General features: G+C 35.0%; 1 protein-coding gene across 1 annotated transcript in view; it reads right to left on the bottom strand.

The window, feature by feature from the left end:
- The window catches only part of Gbeta5 (guanine nucleotide-binding protein subunit beta-5), a 42156-nt gene that overhangs the window by 21557 nt on the left and 7046 nt on the right, over positions 1–13553 (bottom strand). Inside the window, exons 2-7 of the mRNA XM_089248174.1 lie at positions 11098–11234; positions 7064–7105; positions 3882–3958; positions 1777–1903; positions 1525–1668; positions 1212–1352 (exon numbers count right to left, since the gene is read on the bottom strand). Of these exons, the coding sequence (XP_089104300.1) occupies positions 1212–1352; positions 1525–1668; positions 1777–1903; positions 3882–3958; positions 7064–7105; positions 11098–11234 (668 nt within the window). The remainder of the gene's footprint in view (positions 1–1211; positions 1353–1524; positions 1669–1776; positions 1904–3881; positions 3959–7063; positions 7106–11097; positions 11235–13553) is intronic.

Here is a 13553-nt window from a genome sequence, read left to right as displayed (position 1 = left end):
CACATTTGTAGATCCTTTGAGTGACATGTGACATAGTTTTAGAGCGCTTAACTGGCCCCCAGTGCGGTTCTATATCACTCAAATTATCCGTGGCACATTCCTAGATTGTTTAAGTGATGCGTGGCACATTTCCAGAGCACTTAAGCGGCCCGCACACATTTCCAGATCACTAAAGTGGCTCTGTAGGGCACTTATCAATAGGGGGATATTACTTCAATTGCCTATGAACTATTGAAAGGTTTTTCTCGTTTTTGACGCACTGAGTAAGATGCCATTAAAAATATTTCATATTTTCATAAAAGGTGGTTGATGACGTAAGCATTATCCAAACCCACCTCCCCCCCCCTGTCATCAAAAGTCAGCAAATCGGAACCCCACCCCCCATCGATGATGACGTAATACTTGAATGGCCCCAATGCACCCAATATGCGGGGTAATTTCACAATACCCCTTGCTGCATTTTATAGGAAAACTGTTGATTCTACAGGCATGCGTGTGATTAAAAAAGTATCCACATAACGTGTAAAACTCAGATACATCATTCGTATTGCAAGGTATGGTGCAGTTATTGAAATTAAAAAAATAAACTTTTCATATGGGCACCCCCCAACAGAACAGAACTAACCCCCATTAAAAACAGAATTAGAAAGTTGCTGCCGTTTCCTCAGAACACTTTCAACAAAAAAATTCCAAGTTTCCAAGTGCAATTTTTGCTGAGATATTCAAATAAAAAAATTGGAGAAAAGTTGGGAAAGAACAGCATAAACTAACAGACAATAATTCTTTTCCTCATTTATGCTGTTCTTTGCCAACTTTTCTCCGATTTTCAAATTCAAATATCTCAGCAAATATTGCACTTAGAAATGTAGAATCTTTTTGTTGGGCTCAGAACAGACAGGGTAAAAACTTTCTAATTAGGTTTTTAAGCACATGTACACTATGTTCATATAAAACGGTAATTTTTTTAAATAACTATACAATCCCTTGCAATACGAGTGATTTATCTGAGGTCTACATATTATTTGGATACTTTTACTAGCAAAAAAGTATGCCTCTAAGATCAATGGTTCATCAGTAAAATGTTGCAAGGGGAATTTTAGATTCACCCTGTATAGAGAAAACCTGGGCAACATCAGGTACTGAAGCTAGTAGCTTACAAAATGCAACATGCGTAACATTCAATACAGAAAATTTAGGACTGATACACTCACAGTTGCATCATCTGATCCAGTGGCAATGGCATCTCCACTGGGATGGAACTTGACAGAGTTTATATCCGAATCATGACCTTCGAATTGCTGTACACACTGACCAGTACGCATGTCCCATATTAAAGCTTGTCTGTCACAACCCTGTTTAGGAATGGAAAATCAAAGTACATTTTCAGAAATGGATAGATCTACTAAATATTAAGCATTGAATCTGGAAAGCGATACACTAAGTGAGAGTATCAAAAATTGATCTATATCAACAGCTATAACTTATACACAAATGCAATACAATTTCTCAATCGACTCGACTTACCGCAGAAGCAAATATATTTCCAGTTTCTGACGGTGATAAGTCCAGAGCCATGACATCACCAACATGACCATGAAAGCTTTGGATTAGATGAGCACATTCAACATCCCAGAGAGCACATGTACTGTCGCCACTACCAGTCAAAATCTAGAGGATTACCATTTCAAAGAATTAAAACAAGTGGATGAACTTAAAAACATTCGGTAGTCTTCAGTTTTTCTTCCTCCAATTGAAGTAATAAACTAATAAAATTACCTGTTGATCTGAATTAGGAAATAAGCAACACGACATGTAACTGGTATGCGTTCCTACGGCTTTCTTTTTACTCGACACGTCATCTTCGAAACTGAGAGGGTAAACTGTGATTTTGTTATCCAGGCCACTGAAATGCAAATGATACTAATGTGTATAATGAGTACATGCTTGATAAATTTCAAATGTGCAACACTCTCTTGAACAGACGTTTTTGGCAGCATATCAGCCAAGTTTTTCAGGGGTAAAAATAACATGAGCTAATGTACACATAAATGATCTTACCAACTTAAATATTATATTATGATAATTATGATTGCTGTATAGTTGGTTGCTCCTCTGAATTAGTTGGCAAACATCAAGGGAGACCAGCATGCCAGGAAATTTGAATCACAGATTCTGGAAAATTCTTGAATATCTTTATTATAAAAATCCACTGAATTGGCTGAATGCTTACTGATCCCTATAAGAGCGAGGAATTAAACCTCGCTTTTCCCAGCATGCCGGGAATGGACCAGACCCCAACATTAAAAACATTGGTGTCCCTCAAGTTTGGTGGCATGCTGGCTATAATGTCGGGAAATACTATATAGGAATATCTTATATTTGTTGCGTTGAGCGATGTTTTGTTGAATCCATTTTTATGCGCTGTGATTTGCAGTGGTGCGTTTTTTCACATGTGTGTGGGAGAAGGCCATTTCAGCAATAATTGATAACTTTGCTTAGTTTTTGGCATCATTTTCAGAAAGAAATTGACAATTTTGCATATTTAGAATCCCAATTTCCCTATTTTTCTTGAGGGAATATGATCAGCCAATGAGTCAGCCAAAATTACAAGAATTGGGGGATTTTCTTTAGTCATTTCCTTAAGCATATTGAAGATTTTTAGCAATTAAAAAAAAAAATACAAAAAAACAAAAGAAATTTGTTTCCATTCAGGTTTTATTAAGGCTAAAAATATTGTTTTATTTATTTTCCCATTTATTTATTATAAAACAATAATCTATTAAATATCGTATACAAACTAAAAAATTAACAATTTATTTATTTATTAAATATTGTATTATTACTGTGTCAATGCTTTCAGATTCATCTGTAAGCATTGGCACCTTGTATCTGGTATTTATACACATCGGATAGAAGTACCAGAGTTGCACACACACCAGACATGCTCTTTGGTCCTACTTGTTATCTGATCACACTGCACAACACTGATTTTATTCCCTAAGAAATCTCAATGACTGTAGAATGCTGATTCAAAATCTGACATTGGTTTTGTCAGATTGGCTCTAGCTAGCTTTTGAGGGAAAAGTGAAAATTAAATTCCAATAATACATGAGCATCATACAAATCACATTGAAGCTATGCAAAATGTGTAAGTCAATAATAAACTTAAGATCAATACATATAAACCACTGATGTCTAAGTTTTGAAATCAGCAGCCCCAACACACTCTAAAACCAGGGCTGGACAAATAAAAAAAATATATACATAGGCACCAGCCAAATTTCTTAGGAGCCAAGCATGTTTTTCTCCCAAGAGTCCTAAATAATGTTTTTTTGTTTTTTTTTAACTTTTCCAAGACTTCATGAACCCTTCCCATGTTGGAAGACACATTACTACAAAATCAAAAAAATTGCGTAATACTTGCACTTCAGCAGTGGTGTATATATAATTCTAGTCACCAAGGTGGCATGGCACTTGAGATTTGTCCAGCTCTGTCCAAGCAATTAAAACTTCCTTGGCAACTTAAAATTTATTATTTATGTTTGATGCAGTGTAATCATAGAGCCAAATTTTTGCAAACATTCATCATGGGAACAACTTGACATTACCACCTATGGTAAATGTGGTCTAAAGTTATCTGTGGAATTCTATATAAAAATTTTGAACATTCAAAATCTGTGTTGAAATCTCATAATTTGCATTTGGATTCATAGAAAGCAGTTATCAGTGAAGGACATGCTTAAATGTAACAAGTCCATACATTCCAGTGGATATTCACAGGACAGCTTGAAAATAATGAAACATATACTACTTCACAGCACTGTGTATGTCATTCTGGAGTTATTTACGAAGGAAATATCAACATGCACGATTATACTTACCCGCAGGCCACCATATTTCCTGAGGGCGCATATGCACAAGCCATCACCCACGTAGTGGGCATAGTTATAGCATGTTCCTACAATGATAAATAAATATTTTAATCATGTGGGTGCAAAAAAACAAAAACAATTTTCACGCGAATAAACTATATTCCTAAATCAAAGTCACAGTATTGTGAAGTTTTGAAATGTCATTTGTGCACATGATAATGTCATTCGCCTAATGATCACAGCTCATCGGTTATCATAGGACAAAAACCATTATCGTTTCATATCCTCAACAATATTATGCCCTATTATGATATAACTGGGAAATTAGATCTTTTAATGACAGCTCAACAAAGAATCTGGACAGAAGGAGAATTCAAGCATTTAAAGATTTACAAAAATCTCAAATTTTTCCAAAGATTATGCCAGATATACAGTAAAGCCCTTTTTACCAGTCACTCCTGCACAGATGTGGTCACCCTTCTTTTAAAGCCAAATAATAATTTCCCAGGAAAAGTTCTATTTAAATTATGCATTCATGTTTAATGGTCACCATCAGACATGATCACAACACAATAATCATTCATTCCATCGAGCTAGAACCCCCATATGGACACATTAGTCTGAATGTATTCCTCATCCCATGTAATTCCTCATGAATTTCCCATAATAAAAAAAGCCACGATCCACATATCGTAAGTTAATTTTTAGCTCTTGTGGCTCATTTAAACCAGCAGTCTTATTCAAAATTTTTTTTCCTGACTTCCAGGGATTTTGATGAATTTTTTATAAAAATGTTGGATGTTATTATTCCCATTATGGTTAAAAAATGTTTTTGCTCTAGGATAATGTCTAATGTTTATAAGTATTATAAAAACTCAAATAAAACTTGAATGAGTGAAATGTATGAAATTAAGTTTTATTCAGGGTTGGACAAGCACCTTTGTGTAGTACTATATTGCAGGCTGAGAGAAGCATAAAATATTTGGAATTTGCAGTAGTATATCTGCCAACATAAAAGAGGGTCGCTATGCCCTGAAAAAGTCAAAAGAAAAGTATTACTTTGGATTTTCTCTTCAGCAAAAAAATTTTTTGGCGCCTGAAATTTTTTTCTGGCACCTAGATTTTTTTTATGATTTGCCCAATTCTGGTTTTATTTAATTGCTAGTATTTTATCCGACCTTGAATGAAAATACTGTAGCTTATAAAAAGTATCTACATTTCCCAGAAAACAACTTTTTCCTTAAGCCATTTTTCTGAGTACAGCTTATTTACAGGAACCTACGATACATTTTTCTTTCATTTTCCCTTTATAATAAATTGTGCATTTGTACAAAAATATGTACAATAGGCTATAGTTTCAGACATAATCTCTAGCTGAAGCTATCAAACCCAGGTTTATTTCAAATGAACTATTTTAAAGGCTCTGATAGGAACCCTCTTTCTACAGTCACCCTTCTCTTACAGTTGAATTTTTCCACCCCCACCAGTGTCTGAAAAAAAGGTTTTTTTTTTTTTGCTTCTAGCTGTAATAAATTTCAAAAAATTCCCAATTAAGATGCAGCAATTTCATATCTTTCATTAATAAGATGCAATGATGAGTACATCTCTCGTTTCAATCACTAGTGTCTCAGGATATAGAAAACAACATTCAATGTAACCAATCAGAGGAGATGCAAATACTTTAACAGAAGTGTTATGCACACAATAAAAATGCACAATAGAAATAAACTTTTATCTATTTAACAGGAAGCATGAAGGTTGATCTACTCAATACACAGAATACAAGCTGTCCCAAACATTTATAGAATCATGTAAAAGTTATTTTTCAGGCAAATGAAAATAAGTGCATGAGCGCGTAAAAATATTGTATTACATACCAAATACGATTGGCGTTCAACAACTTATTGAATGAAAATTTTAAACAAATTGAAACAAATGAAGGCTGTCCGAAAAACGTTTATAGAACTATCATATACATTATAATTTCTGACAAACACACACACGTTTATTATTAACTGATAATTTTCCATCATTTTGAACGCATCAATCATCTATTGTAGAAGCTGTTGGTCGAAATTATACTATTCAGTTCCTATGGCATGTTTCAAGGTGTCCTAACTTGACAATTTTCATATGAACTATAAAACCAGTTTTCTAAATTTTTCTTAAAGCCATACCTGGCGATGTATTCAAATCAGAGGCCCGAGCAGTTCCACAAACAAACATCACTTGGGTAGACACAATCTTTTTTTTTATCAGTCTATCAAGGTGTGAAGTCGTACATCAAGGTCTTCCCAAATGCAATTTTGGATGGTAAGGTGTCCTACTGGCTAAAACGTGATAACTTATGCTTTTGCCACAATTTAAAGCCTTTGAAAAATATTCAATAGGCTTACCTTGCAACCTTAATTTCATCCAGTCTCTCATAAGTCGCTTTCATCATCTTGCAAACAAAATATTCTCTCCCACCTCATTCTATCTGTTACTGCATTTATAAGTTTCAAGCCTTGAGTCATGATTATCTGTTTCAAATTTGTATATATTCACTGGTTTTCTAAACTTTTGGGACACATAATTTTAACAAATTAATGATTATAAATATAGTTTTTATTATTCTATGGAAAAACTCTACATTATTGAAAAAATGCTTTGTATTTTCTATGAAGAAATTGCATTTCATTACACTACATGCCACAAAAGTCATACAGAAAAACATGAGTATAAACTTTTGGGACATAATGTAGAGAGAGAAGGCTGCTGTTGACGTCAGGTACAGAGAAGGGACAAAAATCCTCAATAGCTGCTGGTATGCTCCCTTGGCACTAATACAATTTCTTAGCAAATGATTTCTGCCATGACAAACCCAGTGTCTTTTTTTTCCATGGGGTTATGTGAAAGATTGTGTCTATCAGATACGTTATACTGATTTGCAGGAATGCAAACAGCAAGCTGCTATTGGTTGCGTCACATTCTTGCCAATACATGGCATGAAATTGAGTATCACTTGGATTTGGATGTATTAAACACAAACAAGGAATATCATATCAAAACTATTTACTTCCCTATTCATACTGTACATCGGTAAAGTCATTTTGTTTCAATCACTAGGTTTTTTTACATAATTTTATGTATCCAAATAATTCTGAAATCATGTATTATACAACAGCATACCAAAACAGATAGATACAAACCTTGTTCGTGGTGAAAGCATCCCATATTATCATTTTTCCATCCTGAAAAAAAAAACGAAATTAAAAAGGGTTATTCTAGAATACTTCTCGAATCAGCAATGAGAGAATATGCATATACTGTAATATTCAGGATTGTTTTAACACACAGGCACCCGGTGAAGTGGAGCTATTCTCATCCCATGATAATTTTGTGTGACAACTTAAATCATGGCAACTAGTCCTGTTTAGTCAATTGATGAGCTACTAAATACCTTGTCCTACTTTTGTTGCCTTCAATGAAGCAGACCATGCGAAAGGTAGTACAGGTTTTCACTGCATCACTATGCAAAGGCTCATTGTGGTACAGTGCATACTGATTAATGTGATCACATTGGTAGTCAAAATTTTTGATACTGATAACTATATCCAAAAAATCTTTGCAGCAAGAATGATGGCCATATGTCTTCCTTGATCAAACAGGACATATGAAAATGGGACAACTCCTTTTTCTTTCCCACATAACTGGTTTCAAAATGCTGAATTATGTTGTTTTTTGGATCATATTGTCCTGAAACAGGATCTCCCCTCGCACTTTGAGTTAAAAAACCATTTTTTTTTATTGTTTATAAATTTTGAGAAGTTAGAACAAACTGAGATGCCACTGGACTCTTAATTTACCTGGGTCCCGGGACCCAGGTTATTTGAAAAATCTGGGTCCTTATGAGTGAAAATGGGTCCCTCTCGAAAAAATTTATCTTGAAAAAAAATTATGCCCCCCCCCCCATAATTCACTGGTATCTCTATGAATTTTCTTCCAGTATGCTTCAGGTCTTCGATCACCTGCTTCTATTTCTTGGTTGAGACTGAGTGGTGGGTCATGTTCTGGGTAAGAGAAGAAGGTATCTGTGAATCAAGTATAATTCATTTCTAAAAACATGTTCTATCCAAAAAGGTTCATTTACTTTCATTGTCTACTAGTAGGAAAAACTTGCAAAGAAGCTCATTAGCACTGACAATTTAACGTATGGAATTCAGCACATGTAATAAATCTAAAACAAATATACAGCTGATCTCGCTTATAACGTTTCTCCCATTTATAACGTTTCTCCCATTTATAACGTTTCTCCCATTTATAACGTTTCTCCCATTTATAATGTTTTCCCACTTAGTACAACTTATTTTCATGGTCCTAACAATAATTCTAATTGCAATTTCCTGTTTAAAGTGTTTTCCTATTTATAACATTTTTTATGATGGTTTTTCAAAAACATTATAAGCAGGATCCACTTTAATTAACAGTTGAAGGCACACATTTATATATTTACTAATAATCAATGTATAAATTCCCTTCCGATTTATTTTACATTTTGTTCAAAATATCTTAGCATTTTCAATATCTTCTGATCAAATTTAAAGCAAATCAGATTCTTTCTCTTCTCTCTCAGACACTTATCTTCTCATTTCCTATTCACACTTTGGATTTCCTGTGGTAAAATGATTTTATTTCTCTTCCCTGATCGTCCACCATTCTGATCTGTCGCCATTTAACTTCCACATATTTTCACACCTGAATATATGGGAGCTACACCTGATTTGTGTTGGAGAAACTTAACAGTGTGCTTATGTGTGTGTGCACACAGCATTTGGCGTGTTTTGTGTTCAGTAGGTGGTGCCATCTATCTAGCACTGCAACTAGATACTTTATCAAACGGGGCAAGTACACATTTTGGCACATCCATGTAATGTAGAAGCAGTTATAAAGGGTGAATTTGGTACCTCCCAGTCCAGAGCCCAGGACACTAGGCCCACCTGTCCCTCCAAGTCGCGGCCTTGCATCTATCCTCCAAACTGGTAATGCATGCAGTTGAAGTTTAATGTATGCATATTTGTGTTCTAGGTCTATGTCATCTCCATGACAACCAGAAGTTTTTTCAAAGGAATAGCCAACTCAAAATTTGAAATCTTTAGAAAATCACATTTTTAGCCAATTACCATTGCGCAATCGCAAGTTCCAAACACAGATTTTCACCAAAAGCAAAATTTGGGGAGAGGTTATAAGGGGCCTCTTCTCCCTCTCCCCCCCCCCCCACGGAGATCAAAAATTGAAAATATTTTTGTAGAGAATTAAAATATCGAAATAAAATAATTTCTTTTATACTATCTGTGAAGAATTAGATCCTTGTGCCCCTCCAAAAGCCAATTCTGCTTACACACCCATGATTTCTGCCATGCGAAATGGTGACTACCGCATAGCAGCTAGATGACAAAACTGGATATTCAAGGTCGAGTTTTTACAGATTTGGTTTTTTCCACAATATTGGGAAAATTTTACAATTTTGAACAGGCGTTCCAATCCTTTAGGATTTTGAAAAAAACATGCATTCTCAATATTGTAGGAACAAGGTGATTTTACGCCGTATAAACGTGGTCTTTGAATGCCGGTCGATAGCCGCAAAAGTACCGTAATTTCCCGTACATAGCCGGAAGGGAGAAAATCTGCAGGGTAGTAAAAATCCGAAATTTGAAACTTCTGTACACGGCCCCTCATTCAGGGAAGCCAACCAAATATCCCTCATCTTATTCTTCAACAACCCGCGTGTATATCAATACAGTAGTGTACAAAGTAGTAAAACCAGTTTCTCAAGGTCGCGCGATCATGATACACGGTAAAAAGTTGGGGAGATTTTTCTCTCAACTTTTTTTCTTAGAACCAGGAAAGGACGTGTGAACAAAATTTTCACGCATCCTTTTTTGAAATTTCGGGTATTTGACGCGCTATAATGCGTCAATGGCATCTCTGTTAATGCATATTATGAATTACGATGTTTTATAATGTACGACACATCCTATAGATTCCTTTGTGAAAGTCTTCTGGACAAGGAACTGTGAATGTGATTAAATAAAAGAAGCTGACAAAGAACTGAAGAAAGGAACTTTTTTTATTTCTTACACGTGATTCACTACAGGAAAGCCATTGCAAAAATAGTGGTACACGTACATGGATCAAAGCACATATTATGACATGATTAAGATATTGTGAGCTGAGTATGCAAACAAAGGAGGGGAAACTCTTTCTGACTCCAAAACAATAGCATGTTGATAACGATAACTAATGGGGGGAATGAGTCTGTTTGTACCTTAGCTTCAAAATATAAAAAAAGGAAAAAATTTGAAGGGGAAAAAATCAATAACATGAACCAAAGTCCTGATAGGGATACACAAATTTTTTCTCGTGTTATGACATTGGTGTCCATTACATACTCAGAGAAACTGATAACAATACCCAAATGCAGGATTGGATAAATTGCAAAAAAAAAATTCCAGGTGCAAAAACATTTTTACCCAAAGAAAAAAGTGCAAAATTATGCTTCTTTTTCAGGGCATAGTGACCCTCTTTCATGTTGGCAGACATGCTGGTATAAATTCCAATTTTTTTGTACCTACTCTCTGCAATTTAGTGACTACACAAATAAAATTTTAGGTGCCAATACAAATTTTTTTAGTTGCTAATGCCCTGTCTGAATAACAACACTATCCATGATTCTAATAAGCAGTGTCAATCGTATTTAGATGTCCTCATCGGGTTTATATAGATTGTAGTAATTTAACTAACTCAGACAAAAAATTTGTAGTCAAAATATGGATAGCTGAATACATGCATTTGACAACATTTGTCATTAGGCAAATTAAATCAAAGGTTTACTTCCTGCCAGTCGTAAATTGCCTCCTGGCAATATGCCAGTTTTCTCATTGGTCACAAAGATTTACTCACAAAATGGCACAATGGCAACCAACAGCATGAACCTAGGTCTAGGTAATACTTTAAATCAAACCAGTATTCAGGGTCATGATCTCCAATGCAGTCAAATATTTTATGCCCTAATGCACAACTCCACCTCAAGGATGATAAATAATAGGCACATTGTCATTCAAATTTTTCCCTGCATATCTGCACATCCACGAATACAGCTCTGCTTGTGCAATATGAACAAATATTTTCTTCATTTTCAAACAACACATTTCAACCGATTTTCAATGAGTGCAATAAGTATTACCTGGGAGGAGCTGACCATATGCCTTTTGTCAAGAGACCAATCAGAACATAGAACTTTTCCTTGATGACCCTTGAGTACTCTTCGTGGTTTGATGTTCAAGCCTTGAATAGGTTCTAACCTTTCTGCAACTTTTGATACTGAAAACAAAACATGGATTGAAAAACACATTAAAATCAAGCACATAGTTCTTAACATAAAGCATTTGCGATTCAAAGAATCACTGAATTTTGTCATTCCATTATCATTTCATGTATGGAGTGTCAGATCTTACTTTCCCAAACTTTATGTGTCTTCTCCATCGCCCCCCCCCCCCAACCAAAGTAATTTTCTCCTCATGCCCCTCCCCTCCTCACACCCAACCAATAGCATCCATACCAAATTCAAACTTTACCGCATCCCTCGGATCTTTCCATTGCCCCCTTAGAGAGTGATTCTCCCCCCCCCCCCCCCGCAAGGGAGTGATATTGACCACTTTAAGAAACACTAGTTTAGATTATCTTTTTGTTGGCCATCTGACAAAGTTAAATATCCTGCACATACAGCCAACAGTTGGCAAGTTTTTTGTTTTGTTTTTTCAATTCCACTAAATCAACTCATCGCCTAAAACTTCTGATTTTAAGGTACATGAGTTTTGGCATGTGCTTCAACATGCTAAAAATAGACAATCCATTTGATAATTTTGTCACACCATGGTCATTTTCTGCACTCACTAATTAGACTGGGGCATGTAATTTATTGCAGATTCCAAATGGCAGCATTCGACATTGTTTTTTTTTAATATCACAGACAAGGTTGGTGCCCTAACTTCTCAGTCCCAAAGCAGAATATGCCAAAATCTGTGATGAACATAGCAGAACAATTAGCGCTACTGTAGAAATATCTGGAAGAACTAAGAAAAAGTACAAAAACCACTATATGGGGATTTTTACAGCAGAACATTTCCAGTCAGATAGGGGAATCATTGCAGAACAATGCAAAAAATTTTGCTTTAATGCTTCTCAGTGTAAGACTCCCTATGGTAGCAATCTTTTTCTGTGGTCATGTTGTTGCCCTTTCTGTTTAGTCTTCTGTGTCAGGAAAATTGTTAATACTATGGTTTAAAACTTTCTAAAATTCTCAAATAAAGGATGGAGATATAAAATATAATATCCTAGACCAGATGCAGGATATAAATATTCTCTAGAATATAAGTATCGGAACACTCTTTTAAATAATATATTGAACATTGAAGGACCGGACTCGCTCCACTTCACATCTCTTGGAGAGATATCAAAGTGTTCCCAAAAAATGGATGCGTCCAGAAATTTTATTAGATGTTTTAATAAAATTTCCAGACACATTAGAGTACCATAGAGCCGCTTCCAACAAAGGTAATAAAAGTAAACTGATTAGAGGCTTTAACAATTATCCATATAACGATATCATAACTTCAAAATATAAATATAGATTTAGGGCCATCTGGCCTAATAACAATGATTAAACTAGAAATCTTGCATACAACTCATTGTCTCTTGGTGCTGGGAGCGTCCTTGAGGCTCAGTGAATATCCTGCATTAATCTGCAACCTAGGATGTTGACATTCCACTTGTGGTTACATAGTTACATGGTTTAAATAATACAATAATCACAGGGCAAAAGCAGTCTCTGGGTTCAGTCAAAAACAATCTCTGGGTTCAATAAAAACATGATTGCTGAAAACTATAACTATGCAAAAGTATAATGAAAATGGAAATATGAATATAAAACCCTAGAGAAAATAAATATTCCAAGAAGAAAAAACTGAATGGCACATTCTACGCAAACAGTATATATGACACAACGTATAAATGAATGAGCAAAAAATAATCTCCAAAATACTGAAAGGATGCTCAATTAATTCTAACAATGCACTCTACAAAAAAGCCTATTATCACTAGTGACCTCTAGGGGTGACTCCACCTTCAGACGTTACCAACAGTAAAAAACAATGACAACCCCTAGAAGCCAAAAATAATACAGAAAAAAAAACACCAGCCGAAGAAAATAGCAACCATTGCCGACCAGGAGGAAAAAGCCCAAACAAGCTAGAAAGAAAATTGCCAAAAAAAAAAGATTGTAGTATAGCTGTTTCCTAGATTCTGGAGCAGCTAATGAGTAACCCCAATCTTCTCAGTTCATGTGATGAGCATGTCTTGCAATTGATTATTGATCATTAGAGCTCAGATTATATACAAATACATACATGCATTTGAATATTTTGATCTTTTTTAGCATTAATACATATAAATGCATAAAATCAAAGAATTTTCCGAATAAATGCATATTTTTAAAAGTTCATTTCTCAATTTTTTTCAATAATTTTCCAAATAAATATCGCTTATAATATTTCCATAACATTGGGGGGTTTTTCCGCTGGTGGGATTTAGTGTGAATTAAGAGATAGATGTTTGGGCTACAAACATCAGCTATTACTGGCG

Source organism: Pholcus phalangioides, unplaced genomic scaffold (assembly GCF_987345545.1).
Source record: "Pholcus phalangioides strain wild (caught in Gottingen) unplaced genomic scaffold, Ppha-v1.0 ptg000019l_1, whole genome shotgun sequence".
Lineage (NCBI taxonomy): Eukaryota > Metazoa > Arthropoda > Arachnida > Araneae > Pholcidae > Pholcus > Pholcus phalangioides.
This window is presented reverse-complemented; position numbering and strand designations above follow the sequence as displayed.